The sequence below is a fragment of the Denticeps clupeoides genome, chromosome 2 (genome assembly GCF_900700375.1).
Source record: "Denticeps clupeoides chromosome 2, fDenClu1.1, whole genome shotgun sequence".
NCBI lineage: Eukaryota > Metazoa > Chordata > Actinopteri > Clupeiformes > Denticipitidae > Denticeps > Denticeps clupeoides.
This window is the reverse complement of record NC_041708.1, coordinates 1,728,297-1,752,316: the sequence shown is the minus strand read 5'-3', so window position 1 is coordinate 1,752,316 and position 24,020 is coordinate 1,728,297. Positions and strand designations below refer to the sequence as shown.

The 24,020-nt window shown below is 46.5% G+C and overlaps 1 protein-coding gene across 1 annotated transcript; it reads left to right on the top strand.

Annotated features, from left to right (window-relative positions):
* The first annotated feature begins 1,004 nt into the window (after positions 1 to 1,004).
* Positions 1,005 to 22,234, top strand: LOC114770507 (myoferlin-like). Its single transcript, XM_028964491.1, has 55 exons — positions 1,005 to 1,311; positions 1,522 to 1,577; positions 1,660 to 1,751; positions 5,583 to 5,691; positions 5,784 to 5,880; positions 6,142 to 6,269; positions 6,349 to 6,477; positions 6,548 to 6,610; positions 6,693 to 6,743; positions 6,834 to 6,864; positions 6,950 to 7,065; positions 7,163 to 7,289; positions 7,921 to 8,024; positions 8,116 to 8,184; positions 8,269 to 8,312; positions 8,623 to 8,705; positions 9,971 to 10,006; positions 10,329 to 10,450; positions 10,873 to 10,986; positions 11,061 to 11,238; positions 11,384 to 11,508; positions 11,586 to 11,695; positions 11,770 to 11,962; positions 12,182 to 12,337; positions 12,416 to 12,547; positions 12,696 to 12,859; positions 12,942 to 13,056; positions 13,137 to 13,239; positions 13,319 to 13,455; positions 13,638 to 13,808; positions 13,921 to 14,005; positions 14,121 to 14,198; positions 14,301 to 14,482; positions 14,786 to 14,944; positions 15,019 to 15,120; positions 15,992 to 16,153; positions 16,238 to 16,403; positions 16,506 to 16,579; positions 17,262 to 17,318; positions 17,703 to 17,714; positions 17,798 to 17,896; positions 17,962 to 18,090; positions 18,181 to 18,336; positions 18,406 to 18,497; positions 18,578 to 18,748; positions 18,835 to 18,983; positions 19,102 to 19,241; positions 19,666 to 19,754; positions 19,838 to 19,933; positions 20,143 to 20,284; positions 20,367 to 20,466; positions 20,542 to 20,735; positions 21,414 to 21,523; positions 21,636 to 21,783; positions 21,862 to 22,234. Exons 1-55 carry the CDS (start codon positions 1,224 to 1,226, stop codon positions 21,898 to 21,900), a joined length of 6,174 nt encoding a protein of 2,057 aa, XP_028820324.1. The 5' UTR covers positions 1,005 to 1,223; the 3' UTR covers positions 21,901 to 22,234.
* The last annotated feature ends 1,786 nt before the right edge of the window (positions 22,235 to 24,020 follow it).

Genomic DNA, 24,020 nt, shown 5'->3' with positions numbered 1-24,020 from the left:
CATTGAAAAAAACAAACCAAAGCAAGCCAAGAAAAGACAAGAAAGGCCGGCAGTCGGCATGGAGCCGAGTGAAACGAGGGGCTTTAGGAAAGGCTCAGCAGTCAACAGATAAATCTACAACGAGTGAGCAGCGGATGGACTGCTTTGTTTATGTAACCGAGCATCCTGAAAAGCGCCCATACAGCGTTCGTATAGAATAAAACGGCACAGAGTCGTCAGCAACACAACAGCCGGGGCCAAGCTTATTGGGAACTCTCCCACGCTGCTTTCCGGTCTACCCCTTTTCATAATAAAAGCCCAACATCCGTGACCCCCGATTCGTCAAGTCCACGCATTTACATTTACATTTATGGCATTTATCAGACGCCCTTATCCAGAGCGACTTACAATCACTAGATACAGGGGACAGTCCCCCTGGAGCAACTCAGGGTTAAGTGTCTTGCTCAGGGACACAATGGTAGTAAGCGGGGTTTGAACCTGGGACTTCTGGTTCATAGGCGAGTGTGTTACCCACTAGGCTACTACCACCCCTGCTCAGACGCTCAGTCTCCAGCAACCTTCCTGATGTCCGACAGAGCAGTACATTAATTCTGGACAGACGGGTATATTCAGTCCATCATTTCCGAAGATTGTTTCACAATATAAGCTGATTATCGCAGCATTGTTGTATTGCTGATTTTATTGTATTTCTTGTCTTCGTACCCAGAGCGATTTACGGTCGGTAGTTACAGGGACAGTCCCCCTGGAGACACTCCGGGTTAAGTGTCTCAATGGTAGTAAGTGGACTTTTTTTTTTTAGCCAATCAGAAACGCCCATTGAGCGTCAAAGCGCACCAGCGCAGTCTGGCCGCCAGATGGCGCCCAAGCCCCGCGTTGAATTACCCCCCCCCATACAGTGGGAATATCCGACGTGAGCTTTGTATTCAATATTCCTCCCCTCCTCTCCGCGTGGAAACGGGGGTGGGGTGGGGTGGGGGGGTAAAAGGTAACTTTTCCCCCGGCGAGGAAAGCGGAACGGAACGGCGCGTCACGGCGCGTCCGGTTTTTCGGCGTGTTCGCGGGACGCACGGAGCGCACCGGCGGGGCAGGGACCGCGGCCACGTCCCTCCTCCTCCTCCCGTCCTCCTCCTCCTCCTCCTCCCGTCCTCCCGTCCCTCGCCGGTTTCCCGAGTCCCCGCTTTTTAGCACCCCGCCTCGGACCGGCCGCGTATGGGCTTCCCGGCATGCTGCGCGTCGTCGTGGAAGCCGCCAAGGGGCTCCCTAAAAAGAAGATCGGGAGCCCCGACCCCCTGGCCTCGGTAACTTTTAAAGGTACGTGCGCACACTGCCCTTTATGTGCTGGCATGTTTGTGGCAATAATAATAATAATAATAATAATCCAACAATATCCTTTATCCTGGTAGGAAAGCAACACCGGTCATTTTACATAAAGGGTCTTATTATTTGGGGGGCGAAAGAAAATTAATGCATTTAGTTAATAATTTCTTATATTTCTTATCTTATCTAATCTTATATTTCCAGATGAAAAGAAGAAAACCAAACCAATTAAGAATGAAGTAAATCCAGTCTGGAATGAAGTAAGAAAAATCCCATGTCGTATTTTGTCTTTATTCTGCCCTCATTATTATAAACAGCGTATGTATATATATCTAATTTCAGGTCATCGAGTTTGATTTAAAGGGCTCTGCGCTCGATGCATCTTCGTCCATCGATGTCGTGGTGAAGGACTACGAGACCATCGGGAAGGACAAGTAGGGCACCCCCCGAAATACACCACGCCGAATCCCACGATAAAACGTCACATGAGCGCAGAAAAGACCGTTTTCGGTCGGGAGGGTGGCGAAATCGAGTGGAATGAGGCTTCAGACCACTCCCACAATGCATTACCTGTGCGACTGGGCGGGCGTGGCCAAAGACATACGTCCCCCGGCCCGGACTCTGAGACCCGTCGAAAGGATGACACGGAGAGGGGGGGGGGGGGGGGGTGATGCAACAGCGCGTCTTTTATTCCCAGTTCTGTAATTCGATTAGAGGAAGTGCTGCTTCCATTTAGCCGGTCGGCCGCGAGTTCTCTGCAGCGACGTTCTTCCCCGTCTCAGCAGTGTCGAAGGTGGTTGGACATGTTCTCCTCGCTCCGGAGAGGTTCATGAGGAACTTGCTAAATTCACACTGGTGTGTATTCACACGTTTGCCCAGATTACGGACCGGCGCCTCGTAAACGCATTAAAAAAAAAGAAGTTCAAGAGTCACCTAAAGTAGCGTGAGCCGCCTGCCCGGCCGAGGCGTGTCTCCCCGCGATCCCTCCACACCCTGCCGCCGTGCTCAGACTTGCTCAGAAATGCGCAAGAACAGACTCCAGGAGGGGACCAACTCCAGGTTGGTTCTCGCCGGACCGCAGCAGGACGTCCAGGGATGGTAGTAGCCTGCCGGGCGAGACACTCGCCTCGGAATCAGAAGGCCACAGAGTCCCAGGTTCGAGCCCCACTTACTACCATCGTGTCCCTGAGCAAGACACTCAACCCTGATTGTCTCCGGGGGGGGGGGGTCTTCTGGTTCATAGGCGAGCGTGTTACGCCACTAGGCCAACCCCACCCTACTTTCAGTACCCCACCACCCTTACAGTCAGTAGTTACAGGGACAGTCCCCCCCCGGAGACACTCAGGGTTAAGTGTCCTGCTCAGGGACACGATGGTAGTAAGTGGGGTTTGAACCTGGGTCTTCTGGTTATTAGGTGAGTGTGTTACCCGCTGGGCTACTACTGTTCCGAATGCAGACAGCTCAGCAGCCTCCTTTTATTTGAATAGAAACTGGTACGTGACGCCGTGAGTCCTGCAGAGATCTTCAAACAAACAAAGTGGTGAGAAATGTTGAGGCCGCCGTCCGCTGCGGTGCCAGTCCGTGGTTCTGGGAGGGGCCGTTCTCCGGGCTCCGCGCCCGCGGGCTGAGTCACCGCTGTGGGGAAAAGCTTCGTGTCTCCGGGAACTCGCGGTATTTTGTATCCAGGCAACCAGGCGATGGCCTCAGCGCAGTTTTTCTTTTTAATGACGGCGAGCCCGAGCGCGGCCTGACCCGGGGGACGCGGCCCTGTCGGAACGCGGAACAGGGGGTGTACGTCAGAGTGGTCTGGACCCGCCCCGGCGTGCACTAAAACACTACGACATGCAGAAACATTTCTGGGGTTCATAAACGGCCGTCATGTTGCATGTGGTCTCAACGTGGTGCCACCTACAACGACCCGGTTCACCAAGCATTAAAATACAGCAGCGTAGGCCTGTTTATTCCCACGAATATGAACATTACTCGTTCATCCACTGCCAATGCTGCAGTCAGTCACTTTATGTCCCTCCGGTTGTCCAAATTGCAAACGTGGAGGCCCCGCCCACCATTGACCGTGCTACATTTGCAGCATTTGCAGCATTTACCAGACGCCCTTATCCAGAGCGATTTACAATCAGTAGTTACAGGGACAGTCCCCCCCTGGAGACACTCAGGGTTAAGTGTCCTGCTCAGGGACACAATGGTAGTAAGTGGGGTTCGAACCTGGTTACCCCGCTAGGCTACCACCACGCCTGCTGTATGCAGTCTGGTGAAATAGAAGCGCAGTGGGAACGTTGCCGTGTCTTCCAGTCTCGCCAGTGACAGTGACCGTTACTTTTGTTCTTTTTGTCTATGTGCAAAAAAAAAAAAAAAAAAAAGGTTTTTATGTCCAGTGAAAATATTGGAGCCAGGATCCGTGGAAAAGGGTCATGTGACCTGACGACATCCGAACGACCGACGTTCCGCCGACTTGGGAACATGGGACAGAACCATGAAGTCCTGATCTGAACCCCTTTTTGCACACATCTTTTACTGGAAAGACAAACATTTGCATAATAAAATCAGGTGAATTATCACAACCTTGCCTAACCAGCCAGTGAGCCGTGGAACATGTCCCACCCAGGTGTCAACTTTGCCGGAGGGAGACTTTCCTCTAGTCTGTCTCGCATCTGTATAATTAGGGTGGTAGTAGCCTAGCGGGTAACACGCTGGCCTATGAACCAGAAGAACCAGGTTCAAACCCCACTTACTACCATCGTGTCCCTGAGCAGGACACTTAAGCCTGAGTGTCTCCAGGGGGACTGTCCCTGTCACTACTGACTGTAAGGGTGGTGGGGTACTGAAAGTAGGGTGGGGGTGGCCTAGTGGGGTAACACGCTCGCCTATGAACCAGAAGACCCAGGTTCAAACCCCACTTACTACCATCGTGTCCCTGAGCAAGACATTTAACCCTGAGTGTCTCCAGGGGGGGGACTGTCCCTGTAACTACTGACTGTAAGTCGTTCTGGACAAGGGCGTCTGGTAAATGCTGTAAATGTAATTATTTTGACTGGAGAAGTTCTCCCATGGTCTAGGTCGTCCTGTGCGACGGAGCTGCAGGAAGCGTCCAGGGCTGAGTGGTTTATTCCTGAGCGCCGCTGGACGTGGAGCGCCGCACGACCCTCCCGACATGATAAATATTTGCTTGTTGCGCGCTCGCCGAAGTTTCTGTTGAAGTTGCGTGGCGCCGCTCCTTTGTGCTCGGGGCCGTGCGGGCCGGCCAGAGCTGGATGTTTGCTATGGGAGGAGGTGTCCCTTGTGCCCATTTGTCCCAGTGCTGTCACCACTGTGCATACAACGTTTTTTGCCACGCCGCTTCCACACACATTTGTTCCCAGGCTGGCGCTGGACCACGCCCACCTGTGGTGGCATTTTAAAAATCCGCCCCATTTACCAAGGGCCCGGCGGCCTCCTTCTGCTGGGGAACATGAGCAAGAAATACAATTATTATTAGCAGTTTTATTTCTCTTAATATTACAGCATGAATACACGGAAAGCAAATGGCAGCTTGTTTTTTTTCCACGCCGCTTCCACACACATTTGTTCCCTGGCTGGTGCTGGACCACGCCCACCTGTGGTGGCATTTAAAAAATCTGAAGCAAAATTTTTCTTTTTTTTTTTTACTTTTATCTAATTTTCCACTTTACTCATTTGCACACCTTCACCCTACGTGGTACACATATTTTATGTTTTATGTTAAAGACATAAAAGTGTAATATTTGGTTATGATTAACCAATATTTGCATATTGGTTAATTGAATACTTGCAATATTTGCAATATTGAGGTCTGTAGCAGTCGCTAAAGCATTTCACTGCGTATCATACCGTGTATGACAAATAAAATTTGAATTTGAACTTGTAATATCAGCGCGAGGGGTCAAAAAAATGCAAAATTAAAAACATTGACCGCAAAACTGAAAAGATTCTGGCTCAGACCGTTTTTGGGTTTTGAGTTTTGAGTTGAGTTGAGTTTTTCAGGAATGAAGGGCTGTCGATTCCACGTCTTTATATTCATCCCTGTGTCCTTGGTGGTTGCCCTTCCCCAGAATCTAAGCTTTCGATAAAACTTGATGAAATCACACACGGCGAGACTGTTCCACTTCTCCTAATATCTTTCCGACATAAAACACCATTTCTTTTCACAGCCGCCACCAGGATGTGTTCCAAAACGGAACGATGGAATACATTTTATGCCGAAGAGTGGCCTAATTTCTGATGTTCCCTAGGCTCATTGGATCTGTGAAGATCTCTCTGAAAGATCTGGCGAGTGGCCAAGTCAAGTCCTTGCCTTCTAAAAACCTGGCACTTTCCAACGAAAATGGCCAAGACATTGGGGTGAGTTTTACACGACTGCGCGCCGCTGTCAATCAAGTAATCAATCAGTATGAACGGCGACGCCCCACTTTTTTTTTTTTTTTATCTGGCAGGCCACTATTGACCTGGTGATTGGCTACGAGCCTCCAGCCAACGCCCCGCCCAACCCTAACGACCAGGCAGATGGGGGCGGCGCAGCCGGGGAGACCGGTGAGTTTTGAGCCTCCCTCCACGCGCCTCGGCATGGACGAGGGCGGCCATCTTGTGTGGTGCGTGCACGGTGCGTCCGGTTTGTTCCAGGCTGTAGCACATTTCTGGGGGTGTTTAGATGTCAGGGACCCGTGCGAATCCGGGAACACGAATCCGGTGTCGTTTGCATTGATGTCGGAATCACGTTGCACGCGTGTGTCCTGCACCTGGCGATTTCCGTGGACGTTTGGAGATGGCCGTTGACCTGTGTTGACTCTTCAGGTGGGGGCGACGAGGGAAATGACACCCTTGCAGATGGGGGACCCTCGCCTCCTGGGCAGCTCAACCAGAGGATGCCGAGGAGGACCAAAAGCCAGCGTTCCTTGCTCAACAAACCTCAGGATTTCCAGGTATCGCGTCCCGTGAACGAAACTGGACTTTCCAAACTGGAGATACCGCTTCAAACGTGGCCCCACGTTCTCCACCCAGATCCGGATCAGGGTCATAGAGGGCCGACAGCTGCCTGGAAATAACATCAAGCCGGTCGTCAAGGCGATGGTCTGCGGCGAGACGCACCGGACCAGAATCAAGCGAGGCAACAACCCGTTCTTCGACGAGGTATGGGGGACGTGGACCCTCTCGCTTTCGGGGAGGGCTGCCGCTTTCTGATGGGCTGTGATCTTTACAGATGTTCTTCTACAACGTCCACATGCTGCCTTCAGAGCTGTTCGACCAGTACATCAGCATTCGGGTAAGTGGCATTGGAACCCCTCACCAGCGCCTCTGCTGATCTGACCTGCTCCGCGTGGAGAACTCACCCCTGCTTCTCGCAGGTTTACGACTCTTCATCTCTCCGGGCCGACAGCCTGATGGGGGAGTTTAAGGTGCGTCCGTCTTCAGACAGTCCGTGTGTGTTCACCTTCTGGTTTATGGTGGAATCATCTGAGGTGGGGTTTTTTTTTTATCTCCTTCAGGTGGACGTCGGCTACGTCTACGATGAACCGGGTAACGCTGCTAGAGATGAGTGTTGAAACTTCCACGTGTAAATATATCTTTAAACACGTGTGTGTGTGTGTGTGTGTGTGTGCAGCTCATAGCGTGATGAGGAAATGGCTTCTCCTGAGCGACCCCGACGACTCCAGCTGCGCCGCCAAGGGCTACCTGAAAGTCACCATCTTCATCGTGGGGACCGGGGACGACCCTCCGGTACGGGGTCATGACACCAGATGACAGTCAGCTGCCTGCATTTCCTGCTCTGACTCTGGGATTTTTAAAAAATTTTTTTACCGTATGGCTTCCGCAGGTGGAGAAGCGGGAGGGCGACAGCGGCCAGGACGACATCGAGAGCAACCTGCTCCTCCCTGCGGGCGTGGCCCTGAGGCTGGCCACACTCAAACTCAAAGTGTTTCGCGCCGAGGACATCCCACAGAGTAAAGAGCAACACGCTTCAACGGAGAAATTAATACATATGATTAATTATACATATTTCATTTCTCAGCTCAATTCAGGATCAGACACTTTATTGGCTAAAGTACGCACACAAAGAATTCAACATGTAGTACGGAAAAACATTGCAATATGCAATATATATACACGAGACAACACCGTACGCACGTGCATGAAGTAATAAATACAGTACATAAATACCAGTGCGTGGTTTAGTACCGTTGGTGATGATCTTGGTTGTGTTGCCTTGGTCAGCTATACGTTTGCAGATGAAATTATTACTTTGATGTTATAATAGAGTTCTTTAACCCCAACGCTATTTGTCCTTGGCCATCGAACCCCACTTACTAACACTGTGTCCCTGAGCAAGACACTTAAACCTGAGTGTCTCCAGGGGGGACTGTCCCTGTAACTACTGATTGTAAGTCGCTCTGGTAAATACCGTAGATGTAGGCCACGCTGACCCGAGTTCCTGCAAAGAACCGAAGGGACTGAACGTGTTTGCAGGGCAGCAGTAGGGACATTTGCATTGCAAACTTGTGAATATTTATGTGTTCTGTGTTGAGGTGCAGCCACGTTTTCTGCCCTGAGCGTGCCAACGTTGTCTGATTTCAGTGGACGACGCCTTCGCCCAGTCCGTAAAGCAGCTCTTCGGGGGAGACGGGAGCAAGAAGAATCTCGTGGACCCCTTCCTGGAGGCCTGGTTTGCTGGTAAAAAGGTTGGGAGCGTCGACCGAGATGATGGCAGTGAAAATAAACAATGTCCCGACGAGTCCAACCACGACCGCTTATTGATCGTCTCTGCTGTAGGTCTGCACCAGAATAATTGAGAAGAATGCCAACCCGGAGTGGAACGAGCTGCTGAACCTGCAGGTCAAGGTAAATCAGGAGGAAAAAGTCTTAAAAGCCCCCTCCCGCCTCCTTCCTTTCAGCATGAATCACGTCTGTTTTGTTCTCCTCCAGTTCCCTTCCATGTGTGAACAAATCAAACTCACCCTCTTTGACTGGTAAGGGCGCCTCGTGTTACCATAATCCTTTTTTTACGTCACAATGAGGTGCAGTTGAGTTGTAGCGTGAGACTGTGGAAGAGGAACCCAGGTTCTTCTCTGGGCCTCGCGGTGAACCGGTCGGGCCGGAGTGTGGTCAGCTTTAGAGGCCTGGAAGATTCCCAGAAGAATGAGTCACGCCGGGTTACGGTCCCTCCCTTTTCCACAACGGAATCCTCCCAGAGCTCCGGCCGCCACTCCGCCGAGATGATGGATGCTGTGTCTGAGAGGCGTGTCGTCACTGAGCATCTCAATCTGTCAACTTGTGCAGGGACCGCCTGACCAGTAACGATCCAGTTGGGACGTCGTACTTGAACTTGACCCAAATAGCGTCCTCTGGTGGAGAAGCAGAAGGTAGGATGAATTTGCACAACACAGGGAGATACATTAAAACAATAAACATATTTCTGTATATGGGTCTACTATTAATTGTCCTAAATATGCGCATACAATTTATTTCTCTCATCTGTACTGTACCTGTGTACATATTTGATTTGATCTTCAGATCATATCTGTATACTAAAGTATACGGTACAGGCCAAAAGTGTGGACATCCCTTCTCATTCAACGTGTTTTCTTTATCTTCACGACCATTTACGTTGGTAGATTCTCACTGAAGGCATCAAAACTATGAATGAACACATGTGGAGTTATGTACTTAACAAAAAAAGGTGAAATAAGTGAAAACATGTTTTATATTCTAGTTTCTTTGCTCTGGTTACTGCTTTGCACACTCTTGGCATTCTCTCGATGAGCTTCAAGAGGTCGTCACCTGAAATGCTTCTCCAACAGTCTTGAAGGAGTTCCCAGAGGTGTTTAGCACTTGTTGGTCCAGCTCACCCCAAACCATCTGGACTGGGTTCAGGTCCGGTGACTGTGGAGGTCAGGTCTCCACTTTTTGTTAAGTACAGAACTCCACATGTGTTCATTCATAGTTTTGATGCCTTCAGTGAGAATCTACCAACATAAATGGTCATGAAGATAAAGAAAACACGTTGAATGAGGTGGCCTGAACTGTATGTAAAAGTCATGAAAATGTGACTTTGTGAGATTATTTAACATTAATACGAGTTCCTCCAGCCTGTCTATGGTCCTGCAGTGGCTAGAAATGGCGGTGGGTGTAAAGAGTGTTTGGTCGTTCTGCTCCACCATTCAGAGAGCGGCAGCTCAGACGTTCGGGTCTGGAATTTGTCCCCTTATGTCGTCATAAGGTGAAAGGTTACACGACTTGTCTATACCGAACATTGTGGTTGGTGAATGGTGTTGACGTCCTTTCCACGAATGTCCCCTCAACTTCTATAGGCCGCTCTCCTCCTCGTCCTGCCTCCTCCTCCTCATTAGCATTTAAAACTACAGACACTGAAACGGTGCGTCCTGGGAAATCTCATTGTGGGACAGGATCAAAGCGGCTTAATTCTGCATCAAGACTGAATTTTGGAAAGAGACTTCAGATACAGGATTAGGGGACCAAAAAGAAGCAAAAAAAAAAAAATTTTTCATAATGGGGGACCTTTAATATGCAGATAAATATACATGTACTGTATATCTTGGTGAATGAAATACTTTAAAAACCCTTGCCAATTTGAATTACTTTATTCTTCTTCTCTTTTTGGGAATAGACTTTTTAGACTGTGAAGCTTTCCCGGAATACAAAGGTTGAATTTATTCACTTCCTATTTCTCCCTGTGTGCTGCCTGTATCCAAGCTTGGCTGTACACGCTGCATGTGTATTCTTTTTTTTTCATTCTTTAATCTTCACACTTTCATCTGTTTAATCTTCACACTGTTTGTACCTGCTTTTCAGCAGCGTTTAACCTTGCTCTGTGTCAGCCTTGTGCACATGTGAGGCCGTGTGCATGTGAAGAAGATCACTTCTGTTCATTAGAATTAGATGATGTGTGCGATTTGTGGTCTTTTTAAACCCTGATTGTTTAAATGGCTCTTTACATAATAAGACTCTTTCGCTTTGTTGCTCAGGAAAAACAGATTCTGAGCCTGGATTCTTGCCGGCCTTTGGCCCCTGCTATATCAACTTCTATGGAAGCCCCAGAGAGTACACCGGACTGCCTGACCCCTACGAAGATCTGAATCTCGGAAAGGTCCGTCGATACGAGCTCCACTAAAAGAGGGTTAAACCTTCAGTATGTCATTTCTCTCTACATTAGAGGTCAGCAGGGTCAGGTAGCTTCTGCAGTCTAGTAACTCAGATAGCAGGTTATCAGTTTACATTTTTACATTTGCAGCATTTACCAGACGTCCTTATCCAGAGTGACTTACAATCAGTAGTTACAGGGACAGTCCCCCCATGGAGACACTCAGGGTTAAGTGTCTTGCTCAGGGACACAATGGTAGTAAGTGGGATTTGAAACTGGGTCTTCTGGTTCATAGGTGAGTGTGTTAGGCCACTACCACCCTATTTAGATATAACATTTTACAAGTTTTACTATTTACGTCGTTATTCGTAAAGCAATAATATGAAAAAGACCTTCTGCACTGAAACTGAATTTGGTTGCTTCTTCAGGATGAAGGCGTGGCCTATAGAGGGAGAGTCCTGGTCGAGCTGTCCACGAAACTGGATGGGAAAGTTGATAAAGATGTGGACACAATCCCGAGCAATGATGTCTTGGTTGTCGAGGTCAGTCTGCCCCGTGTCCCAAGAATAAAAGCCGACCGTCTTCTACTGTAACGATCAGGCGTGTCCCCGCACAGAAATACCAGCGCAGGAGAAAGTACAACCTGTGCGCCGTCTTCCACTCGGCCACCATGATCCGGGAGCCAGGCGAGCCCATCCAGTTTGAGGTCAGCATCGGTAACTACGGCAACAAACTGGACGCGACGTGCAAGCCCCTGGCGTCCAGCACCCAGTACAGCTGCGCGGTGTTCGACGGTGAGCTTCTACCCGCCCCCTGGGGCGTGAAATGCGTCCCACGTTCCCACCGGTTCCCCACCCGCTTTATACCGGCGGAATGGTGCAAATTGCATAAAACCTTCTCACGAGACATGATGGCATCACATTCGGCCATAATTCACAGGGAACCACTACTACTATCTGCCATGGGGCGGCACGAAACCTGTGGTTGTCCTGACGTCATATTGGGAGGACATCAGCCACCGCTTGGACGCAGTGAACATGATTTTGAACGTTGCCGAGAGGCTGGTACGAGTAGGTTTTTAGTGACAAAGCTCAGTGTTTCATTTGAATTGGTCTCTTGACTTTTTGCTCACCAATTTCAGCAAGCGAACCTTGACTCGTTGAAGCTGGCCATCCAGGCTAAACTTGATGACAACCTCTTAGCCGAGACCTGGGTGAAGCTCATCAGCCAGCTTGTGGACGACCTCAACAAGTAGAACTGCACCCAATACGTTTTTTTTTTTTTTTTTTATGTCAAATCTAACCGGGTCTGATGTCCTACTCCAGTTTGAAGCTCCCAGACCTGGAGGGCCAGCCCAACCTCACAAACCTGGACATTCAGGTGAAGAAGCTGAGGGACGGAGCCTTGGCGAACGTGAGGGCCGAGGCCGGACACATGCTGGAGCAGGCCACGGTGATCAGAGACACGATGGGGGTCCTGGAGAGCTGGCTGGAGAAACTCCATCAGCTGGCTGAAGAGGTTTTCAGAAGCTTTCTACTGCAAATGTCTTGCGCAACCTGGTAGCATAAACCGAGCTTGTACAACGTCTGATGGGCACTTCCTGCCATGAATGCATGTGAAATGCTTTATGGGATGCATATTGAGACACGCCAAAGACCAAACGCCTTTCTAGCATGTTTAGAAAGCAATTTACGGACGTGAAGAATAAATTCTCACTGATTTCTTCGTTCTCACCAGCCTCAGAACAGCATGCCGGACGTGATCATCTGGATGCTGCGAGGCGAGAAGAGGCAGGCCTACATTCGGATCCCCGCCCACCAGATCCTCTACTCCACCTACAGCGATCAGGCCTGTGGCCAGCACTGTGGAAAGACCCGGACAATCTTCCTGAAGGTGTGTGTTTTCTGTGCCGATGAGTTCACAAAATAATCTAGCAATGGGGATGGGTGACCTCTCCAACGTTTCTCGCAGTACCCCATGGACAAAAGCAATGGGCAGAAGGTCCCTGTCCAGGTTCGGGTGAACATGTGGCTGGGCCTGGCCACCGATGAGAAGAATTTCAACCCGTTTGCTGAGGGGACATTCAGCGTCTTTGCTGAAATAGTAAGCATCAGACATATAAAATATTTTAAACCTCTGTTGTAGACCACGCCCAACACCAACATACAGATGATCGGTGCATTTTAATCAATTGTTCTGTTGTATGAAGTAGCGAATGTGAAATAGTAAAACCTTTTCTTGTCCTTGGTAGTATGAAAACCAGGCCCAGATGTTTGGGAAATGGGGCACCGCAGGTCTGGTGTCCAGGCCCAAGTTCTCTGACGTCACTGGCAAGCTGAAGCTGAAGCAGGAGTATTTTATGCCCCCGAAAGGCTGGCAGTGGGAGGCCGAGTGGTTCATCGATCCTGAGATAACGTGAGGAGGCCCAGAATAAAGCCCATGTCTGACTCTCAGGTGAATGACGTTCTTCATTTGTTGATATCTGTCTGTATATCAGTCTGCTGACAGAGGCTGATGCGGGACACACAGAGTTTTTGGACGAGGTGTATGAGAACCAAACCCGCTACCCTGGAGGAGACTGGAAAGCTGCTCCGGAGCCCTTCACTGATGTGGTAAGGATTTAAAAAGGATCCATCAGCCTTGTGTAGATCTTCACGGTGAGATCTCGTGCAACATGAAGTTGTGTTTGCAGAATGGGGAAAAGGCCTTGAACCCTGCAGAGATCGAGTGTCCTCCGGGCTGGGTGGCAGAAGACGAGTTCACTGTTGACGTCAATCGAGCTGTGGATGAGCAAGGTTTCAGCAGTGCCCTTTTTACCTGATCGTAGCATGTCCAGAGGCACAGTGGTTCATAAATGAATGCATGTCTGTGTAGGCTGGGAGTATGGAATCACCATCCCTCCTGATGATAAACCGAAGTCCTGGGTGTCCGCTGAAAAGATGTACCATGTGCACAGACGGCGGCGGAAGATCCGGCCACGGAAAAGAATCCCTGGAGCCAAGAAGGAAATGGTAGGTCCATTCTAGATTTTACAGACACCTGCTTTAAGGCATGGGAGTATCTGTTCGTTGTGCATCTTATTTTTGAGATAAGAGAAAGCTGATTGGTTCAGTAATAATGGCATCACTGCGGAAAATGTGCCATGTAATGAAGCACCGCTAGAACGTCTTGCATTGTTTCTTCCAATTGGCAGAAAAAGGAGTATGAAAACCCCGAGGGCTGGGAATTCTCTTCTCTGATTGGTTGGAAGTTCCATAAAAAGGAGCGCTCTTCAGATACATTCCGCCGCCGGCGATGGAGGAGGAAGATGGCCCCGACAGATCGTCTGGGCGCAGCTGCCATTTTTTACCTGGAGGGGGCGATGGTGAGCACTTCATGGCATCAATCTTTTAAATATTCGTGGAGGAACGGAGCCTCACGTTAGCCATGCAGTAATGTTCTGGAATAGTTCCTTAAATGTGGATTTTGCTTTGTAGGGGATTGACAGAGAAGAAAAAGAATCCAAAGATGCCTCCAAGACCTCGGGTGACAACACACCCACTGTGTCCTGCATTTTTGCCAGTAAGAACATGTCCTGCTTGGTGATTTTATGAGAGTGTTTTAGAATTAAGAAGAATAATGTGGTTCACTTGGAGGACTAAGGGGATGTTCTTTTTTTTTTTTTTCTGCCATGCAGAGTCTTTTGTTTACCAGCTTCGAGTCTATGTGTACCAGGCCAGAAATCTGATGGCCCTAGACAAAGACAGCTTCTCGGGTAAGAAACCCAAAGTTCATAACCAGAAGTATAGAGTCGGAGTTCGGGAACATCCAACGGTCAGTGTTTTTTTTTAATTTTTTTTAAAATTCTTTTTAACAGATCCATACGCCTATGTGTCCTTCTTGCACATGAGCAAAACCACGGAAACTGTCAAGGCCACTGTGAATCCCATGTGGGATCAGACTCTCATCTTCAATGATTTGGAGGTTTATGGAGACCCGCAGAACCTTGTCCGCCACCCACCCAAAGTTGTCCTGGAGATCTACGACAAAGACCAAGTGGTTGGTTTCAATACAAGGGCCTTTAAATGCACCTAAACACATGGACATCTAGAGGCTAGTTTGACCATTGTGGTCCAACATGTATTGCTTTTGAAATGCCGCATTGGTTTGAATTGTCATGGGTGGTAATACCCTAATAGGTAACACACTCACCTATAAACCAGTAGACCCAGGTTCAAACCCCACTTTACTACCATTGTGTCCCTGAGAAAGACAGGGGGGGACTGTCCCTGTAACTACTGACTGTAAGTCACTCTGGATAAGGGCATCTGATAAATGCTGTAAATGTAAATGTTGTCACAGGGTAAGGATGAGCTCCTCGGTAGGAGCACATGTCCACCCATGGTGAAGCTCAACCCTGGAGCTGATGTCTCTCCCAAACTCCTCTGGTACAAGGTCAAGCAGAAGGGCAAACATGCTGGGGACATTTTGGTGGCTGCCGAGCTCATTCTGAAGGAGAAGGTTTGTGTGCATTATCTCATTCAATTTGGTCCACCAATGTTCTGTGCTGATGACGCCATGTTTTCTGTCTCCAGGGGAGTGAGACAAATCTACCGCTTGTTCCTCCCAAGAGGGGGGACCGACTGTACATGGTTCCTCAAGGAATCCGGCCTGTGGTACAGCTCACTGCCATAGAGGTAATCAGTCCTGAGTGAGGTGTTCTCATGAAATCCAGCATCAAGGGCCGTTGAGTTATCTGTAATTAAAGAAATACTGACTCCTTCACCTTTGGTGGTATTTTCAAAATGATTTTCACCTTCAGCTTTGACCACATTGATCTGCACCGATGCAGAATTCTTATGTTATGTTCTACATTTACATTAATGGACTTTACGGAAGATTCTCATATCCAGAGCAGCTTACGTGATTTTAAAATGTTCATCGTTGAAATCCCTCATTTGGTTCACTAGGACCCAATCCGTAGATACCATTCACTTAAAAACTCAGAAGAGCTTTTATTAGTCAAAGTATAAACCTGAAAGGAATGTTTTTAGCTTGAGTGACTCAGCTGTTATAACACTTAGTGGAAGTTTCTCTCACACCACCCCACTTCTACGCTCCCCTCCACTGGCTCCCAGTAGGTGTAGCAAGTTGCTTTAGAGAAAAGCGTCTGCCAAATGCCATAAATGTAAATTTTTGTTCCACCACCTAGGAGCCAAGACAAAGAAGAGTCTAGATGAATGTGGTGGTAGTAGCCTAGTGGGTAACGCACTCGCCTATGAACCAGAAGTCCCAGGTTCAAACCCCACTTACTACCATTGTGTCCCTGAGCAAGACACTTAACCCTGAGTGTCTCCAGGGGGAACTGTCCCTGTAACTACTGATTGTAAGTCTGGATAAGGGGGCCTGGTAAATACCATAAATGTTAATGAACGCTTTCCTAGTACCTTGAGAGATGGTGTTACAAGTTGAGCAGTGCTGGAGAGGGTCGGAGAGATCGAGGTGCAGAGCGAGCTGTGATGAGAGGTTCTCCACCATTAGTGAGGATCCTTATGGCTTTGTTGCCAGATTCTGGCCTGGGGTCTACGCAACATGAAGAACTACCAAATGGCCAGTGTGGCGTCCCCCAGCTTGGTGCTTGAATGTGGTGGGGAGATCATCCAGTCTGCAGTCATCAAGAACATGAAGAAAAACCCAAACTTTCCCACTTCTGTCCTTTTCCTGAAAGTGGTACGAACCAACCAACCAACCAGTCAGTTTTTACTGAAATGTGACCGATTACTGTTTTCTTAATGAATCTTTTTAATTCAACAGCTTCTTCCCAAAGAGGAGATGTACACCCCACCGATAGTCCTGAAGGTTATTGACCACAGGCCTTTTGGAAGGAAGCCAGTGGTAGGCCAGTGCACCATCGAGTCCCTGGAAGAGTTCCGCTGTGATCCATATGTTGCTAGAGCAGAAGTAGCTTTGGCGTCTAAGAGTACGCGACGTTAATCAGCCTTTTCAAATACTAAAACGGTAGTACGTTTTTATGTTCATCTAGAAGATTCTGGAAGGTAAGACATCTCCTATTTTCTTGCAGTTTCATTGATGGCCACTGCACATCGAGACCTGGCCATCAACATGGATGATACCAGGCCGTTGTTAGAGGCAGAGGTACACTCCACGGCTTTTTTAATATAGTTGCCCTCATTTGAAATGTCAAGATACAGTCAGGTGTCTTATTTTGGAATCAGATTTGTGCAAAAATTATTGAACAAAATTTTTCTATTATTGGTTTTTGCTTTTACTGTATATCGGTCTTAGTTTCTCTTAATTCTGTATCTGAAGTCTCTTGGTGCAGAATTACAGTCCCACAATGAGATTTCCCTGGACGCGCCGTTTTGGTGTCTGTAGCTTTAAATGCCAATGAGGAGGAGAGAGGCGGGACAAGGAGGAGAGCGGCCTATAGAAGTTGAGGGGACATTCGGGGAAAATGACGTCAACACCATTCACCAACCACAATGTTTTGTACAGACAGGAAGTCACATTTCCAGAAAAGATAAAATGAACCCGATGGATCTTCAGAGTCTCGTGTGACAGAACTAAAATAATATACGTTTGGAAGCCATGATGATGTTGGAAGTGGAGATGATGTTTTAGGGGAAAAATTCTCTCTGGTCGGAAAAAGCATGAGAAACGGGAGGTAACATGAGGGGACGACGTAAGGTGACAAATTCCAGATCCGACTGTCTGAGCTGCCGCTCTCCGGACCATAGACAGGCTAGGGGACCTCGTATTAATGTTAAATTTTGTCCTACGACATGTATTCAACATTTCTAAATATTCTGGCTTGCAGTTTGTGCACAGCATGTCAACAGCTCTCCACAAAATGGCCACTGTCCCTCATCACATAGTATGTATGCTTCATCGTGCGATTGACTGAGAAATCATTAAAGCCACCTTTTCTGCTTTTGGACGCAAATTTCAATTCCTTAATATTTGGGAGTCAGCCCTGCTTTGTGTGTTATTTTTTCCCTTTCTCTATTTGTCCCGTAACTAACTTTTATCCAATCTCAAGCCCCCAAAGCTGTTGATTTCACCAAGATGACTTTTATTGTGATGAATAACTTCATTTTAGCTACTGATGTTTAATCTCTTCTCATTGGTTCAAATTAAGAATGAGTTGCTATGAAAATGCAACCGGTCACCTGTTCATCCAGTAACGGATCAGTGGTCTTCTGTCGTGTCATGGACCTAACATTCCCGCCTTTTTTTTTTTTCTTCCCTCACCTCTCAGCGCGTGGAAAAGGTGAGACCTCGCCTTATCTTCCCACAAATCTTCTCACTAGACTTGTCCTATGAGTTGGACTCACCGAGAGACTTCAATTGCAGGAGAAAGAAACGATCGACTGGTGGAGCAAGTTCTACGCCTCCACCGGGGAACTTGAGAAATGTGGACCTTACATGCAGAAGGGTTACGATACGCTGAAAGTGAGTTACAAATACTAACAAATGGCTCATTATTATAGGCCTATAAATTCAAATCCGTGTTGTAGGTGTACGAGAGGGAGCTTGAAGAAATCCAAGAGTTTAAGGGTCTGACTGACTTCTGCGAGACCTTCAAGCTGCACCGTGGCAAGAACGATGGCGGCGAAAACGATCCTACGGTTGTGGGAGAATACAAGGTTTTGCGAGCAGGATCTTAAAAAAAAGCAAACGATTTTATTCCATCTCCTTTTCATCATCGTTAATCTTATTGTTGCCTGCCGTACCAGGGATCGTTTAAGGTGTACCCACTCTCAGACGACCCGTCGGTTCCTGCACCCCCAAAGCAGTTCCGGGAGCTTCCTGACAGCGGCCCGCAGGAGTGCGTGGTGCGTATCTACATAGTGAGGGCAATCGAGCTCCAGCCCAAAGACAACAATGGCTTGGTGAGTGTCCCGAATCCGTGCCCAGACGTGAACATTTGCCACCCACTGATATCTTGTGATGTTCCGCAGTGTGATCCATACATTAAAATCACGTTGGGAAGGAAGATAATCGAGGACCGTGATCACTACATGCCCAACACCATAAACCCAGTGTTCGGCAGGTAATTCTGGGCACCAAAGTTTGGGGAGCAGCTCTTGAAGAAGACCCCTTCCATGGTTCCTTCTCTTTTGCCCGTTTTAGGATGTTTGAGCTGACCTGCTTCCTCCCTCAAGACAAAGACCTCAAGATCTCCATCTACGATTTCGACTTGTTTAGTAAAGATGAGAAAGTTGGGGACACTGTGATTGATTTGGAGAATCGATTTCTGTCTCGCTTCGGCTCCTCCTGTGGAATACCGCAGACCTACTGCATGTAAGGACCTATTTATTATAGTATGGAGAATAGAACGGTACCTGCAGATTGTTCTACTCTGATGGGGACACGTTTTCCAATACCAGCTCTGGAATCAACCAGTGGAGGGACCAACACAAGCCATCAGTGATACTCCAGAACTTGGCTCGCCTGAAGGGCTTGTCTCCACCTGTAACAGAGGACAATGGAAATACTCTGTCCTTTGGAGGAACAGAATACCGTCTGGCTGACTTTGGTAATTTTTTATATTATTATTTTTATTAAAATGATTGCAAAATGCTTGGTTTTGCATGCGAACTTGCACAATCTTTCAATTTCCTGTACATGGAAGTGAAGTAACCTTGCATTTTTAGAGGATGGCAACGCTCTTCACCACCACTTGGGTCCACCCAGCGAGAGGATTGCTCTGCACGTGCTTAGAACTCAAGGCCTGGTTCCAGAACACGTGGAGAGCAGGACTCTGTACAGCAGCTTCCAGCCCACCCTGTCGCAGGTGACGTGTTCATTTAGAAAGCTTCTCATAGTTAAGGTCGTATTCAGATATAGACCGGGTTTGCTTTCAGTTGGTAGTAAAAATATTTTAGAGACCACCAGGGGTCGATTATAAATTGAACTGACTTTTTTTTTTTTGTTTATTAAGTTACTTTGAGCTTTTTCATAAATAATATAAATTGTAATTACATGTATTTAATTTAATTTTTTTTTTTTTAATTATAATTCGGAATTTGAAGATCGTTGTAATCTTGTACCAATAAAGTGCAACGTGTTTAATTTTTTGTTACTCTAATTGTGTATAAGCCCCCCACCTCGCCTGGCCACCCCCACCAGAGCTATTAATCCACTTGTTGGGGTGAGTAAACAGCAGCATTTTGCAGTATTTAGTGTTTAATGATTTTGCACATGTTGACTTGTCATAGGGAAAACTTCAGATGTGGGTGGACATTTTCCCCAAGGCTTTTGGGCTTCCTGGACCCCCCTTCGACATTTCGCCACGGAAAGCCCAAAAGTGAGAGCGCTGTGTGATCAGTCAGCTCATTTCAACGCAGTCGAATAGTTTCAAGCCTTTTTAAAAGAACGTTTGTCCGTCAGGTTCTTCTTGCGTGTGATCATTTGGAACACCACCAATGTGACATTGGATGAAACCAGTGTTACGGGGGAGCGCATGAGTGACATCTATGTGAAAGGGTAACTTATTGTTTTTTGCTCCCATGTACATTTTTGGCATTTATCAGACCCCTGCTCAGGGACACAATGGTAGAGTAAGTGGGGTTTGAACCTGGGACTTTGTGGTCTTCTGGTTGACAGGTGAGTGGAGTGCTGGGAGGGAGTAGGAAATGGCCGAGTGTGCGACGTAGCTGGCCGGTTGGGTTTTGTAAGATTGTTCGTCTCGCCAGGTGGATGGCTGGAATGGAGGAGGACAAGCAGAAGACGGATGTGCACTACAGGTCACTGGACGGGGACGGCAATTTCAACTGGAGATTTGTATTCGCCTTCGACTACCTACCGGCCGAGCAGCTCTGCCTGGTCTCCAAGAAGGTGCGATGCACTGAAACTTTTCTACAAGTCACAAACTGTTCTGCTCTTGTTACAGACGTCATTTCTGTCTCTCAACCTTCAGGAGCATTTTTGGAGCCTTGACAAAACCGAGTTTCGGATTCCGCCAAAGCTGATGGTTCAAATCTGGGACAATGACAAGTTTTCCTTGGACGACTACCTGGGTAAGGCTTCCCTCCCGCTTGTGCTGTCCAACATGGGATCTTTATTTACTGCGCCTATTTCACGTCGTGCGACAGGGGCCGTCGAGCTTGACCTGCAGCACCTGATCGCGCCGTCGAAGTTGAGCTCGAAGTGCAGCATTAACATGGTACAAGAGGCCACGGGCAGGGACCCTCAGAAATGGGATGCAGCAAACTCCCTCTTCTCCCAGAAGTCTGTCCGAGGCTGGTGGCCGTGCGCCATTGAGAACCACGGGAAAGTGGAACTGGGCGTAAGCAGAGCTACTGAAATACATTTACAGCATTTATCCAGAGCGACTTACAATCAGTAGTTACAGGGACAGTCCCCCCCTGGAGACACTCAGGGTTAAGTGTCCTGCTCAGGGACACGATGGTAGTAAGTGGGGTTTGAACCTGGGTCTTTTGGTTCATAGGCGAGTGTGTTACCCGCTAGGCTACTACCACCCTACAGACTATTTATATGGTTTGAAATAGAAAAATCCTCAACGGTTGTATTAAATCGTCACGTCAATGCTGGGATTTAGAGGCGTCAGTGTAAAACGAAATGCCTATTTGTTGAAATGAAGTGTGTGTGTGTGTGTGTGTGTGTGTCGAGACTATCACCACTTTTAAGAAGCAGGTGAAAACCCTCTTCAAAAAATATTATAGACAAATCTAACACACACGCACATGCGTACACATTGCACAAACAATACAAAAATGTATAAATACATTATAATTTTTCTTCGTCTAGCACCTAACAATCTCTGAGCATGTTCTTCACTGACAAGTTTGAGCCTTATCAGGGCTCTTAGTTTGTAAAGTCAATATTCTATAGAAATCGAACGAGAATTGCTGGTGTCTTCCTCTTGTAAGTCGCTTTGGACAAAAGCGTCTGCTAAATAAAGTAAAGTAAAGTGATTTTTTTTTTTTTTTTTTTTTTTTTAAAGGGTAAGGTGGAAATGAGTCTTGAGATTGTCAGTGAAAAGGAACAAGATGAGAGACCAGCTGGAAAAGGTCGTGATGAGCCCAACATGAACCCAAGACTGGAGCCCCCTAAGTAAGTTTTTTTTTTTTTTTTTTTTTTTTTTTTTTTGCAAAGTCTGCAAAATGCGATTTTTTATTTTTTTTTTTTCCTTTTTTAACTCTGTTTTATTTTTTCAACTCTTCAGGCGACCTGAAACATCCTTCTTTTGGTTTACCAATCCCTGCAAGACCATGAAATTCATTGTGTGGAGGCGGTTTAAGTGGCTCTTCATTGGGCTGATCATCCTGATCCTCGTGGTGCTCTTCATTGCAATCTTGCTATATTCACTACCAGTAAGTCACTGCTTGTGTGGACTGGTTCAGTTTTGCTTTTTGCAAATTTTGTGCGTAACTTTTTGGTTCCTTTTTCAGAATTACATCTCAATGAAGATTGTGGGGCCGTACCACTGAAGCGGCCTCCTGCCTCCGTGATGGTGTGGACCCGGTGCAGATGGTGATGGATCTTATTAATCGACGTTTGTCATGGTGCGGAGGGCTGCAGGACTTTTGCACAATTAAATAATAATAAAAAAAAAAAGTTTGATCACGTCATTTGAAATGCTACATTTATATTGTTTGAATGTTACATTTACGTTGTTTGAATATTATATATGTTCCGCTTGGACTCCTTTTCACCGACTTTTCTATTGCACTGTTTCTGACTTTTAAATGTATAACCACACAGTTTTACCAAGTAATAAAGGCCAACTTTCTAAAGAGTCAAATAAATATTTTGATAAATGGATCTTGTGTGTTGTGTTTGTAGGATTGTAAATTTACAACTGAAAATGCAGCCACTAATGAGTGACGGTCTAAAAGATACTTCTAATGAATTTTTTTTTTTTTTTCATTTAAATAAGATCATTTTTTTTAGCATAATACAAGCACGTTTAGTCTAAGTCAGCTACCAGTCATTAGTTTTTTAGAATTAGAAATGTTACGAGTTTTTCAAAGAAAATTTTGAAAAAAGACTGTAACAGGTGAATTGATGTTACAGCTAGATGTGTGGGTCTATTGGTGCGGCAACGTTGCAGGGGATGGGGATTTATCTACAAGATGAATGAAATAAAATTAAAAAATTAAAACTTAAATTCATCACCATAATAATGTGTGTCTCCAGTTTAGATGGTCCATATTCATTGTGGTATGACAAACAATATGTTTTTGTTATATGCACAATAATAAAGTTATGAGCAAAAAACTCATCACTGTCATCACTACTTTGATTTTAAGGTTTCAAGTGTGCAAATTTCTACACATTTTCATTTACAAGTATAAAACTGTAAAAAAAAACAACAAATCACCAACTTAAACAAAATACTATTACAAAGTGCATAATTAGGGGGTCTGAGGAGTGACAATCAGAGAAAGATGGCGTTATAATTGTTCTTCTTTTGGTTCTGATTTTATTTCTTTGTGGGTCTCTTTCTGTCTCTGAGAAAGCACGGTAACATCTTGACTTTCTTCGGTGAAACACGCGACTAAAATAAGTACGCGTTTTCTTGTGACGTGTTTATTTCATAATAAATCGCCGCTGGTGGCAGAAATGAAGAAATTAAAGCGTTTTATCTCGAAGCGCTGCGCTTTGCGTGACGTCGTTAATTAATGACGTCACAACGGTTGGGTCAAAACAGGTCAGGTGTCATGACTTCTGTTTGAACGAAAAAACTGAACGTCAAATTCCTTTATTTATATATATATATATATATATATATATATATATATATATATATATATATATATATATATATATATATATATATATATATATATATATATATATATATATATGTGCTTTTTTTTCTTATTTTTAACCAGTTGGTCCTTTTCTGTGGAGTTTAAATCCGAGACTTTGTGCGGCTCCTTGTTAAAAACAGGCGCCTGGTGTTAAAAAAACAAAGCTGCTAGTAACCAGGTAAGTAGAACACTATTGCTTGAGAATAATTAAATCTTCATTTTAAATCTTCAACAGGCCTTTGCACGCACCGCTAACTAGCTTAGCATTGCTAACCTGTTCTTCTGGCCGGCGCGACATTAACTTTATATACGTTTATTTTATTTATTTTCTTCACGGTGGTTTATTGGTTGGTATTTCACGTTCTGTAGTGACGTTCGGTTCGTGTGGGGTCGTGTGAAGGTTCTCCGCCGTTTACCACAGAAACGGCTGCTTTAGTTACGGTCCGGGCTTTTATTATTGTTATTTTTTACAATAAAAGAACTGTGGGAGTCAGTAGTGACATGGACTGTCACCCTGGAGACGGTCTTTCTCTGGGACACATCAGTAGAACGTGGGGTTTGTCCACTTTTTTCATGTGCACTAATTTGGTCCTTTTTCCTTTGGACGCAGCGTCTACATGTTCGTGGTTATGCTGGTCTCTACAGCGTATAAAACGCCTAAAACATTTAAAAGTGTGAGACACGCAAATAATACTGATTTTAAGACGGTGGTAGAAGAACTGGGTGGAGGATCTACAGATGGAGAACAACACTGTGTTTCAGCAGGTTTCTCTGCACACGTCATGTCATTATTC

What these genes read in the sequence shown, in the direction of transcription:
- LOC114770507 (XM_028964491.1), top strand. Translation starts at nt 1,224, where the DNA reads ATGCTGCGCGTCGTCGTGGAAGCCGCCAAGGGGCTCCCTAAAAAGAAG. An exon ending in GAGACCATCGGGAAGGACAA is followed by an intron (nt 1,752 to 5,582) that starts GTAGGGCACCCC and finishes GATGTTCCCTAG; the next exon opens with GCTCATTGGATCTGTGAAGA. An exon ending in ATACCGCAGACCTACTGCAT is followed by an intron (nt 18,749 to 18,834) that starts GTAAGGACCTAT and finishes TTCCAATACCAG; the next exon opens with CTCTGGAATCAACCAGTGGA.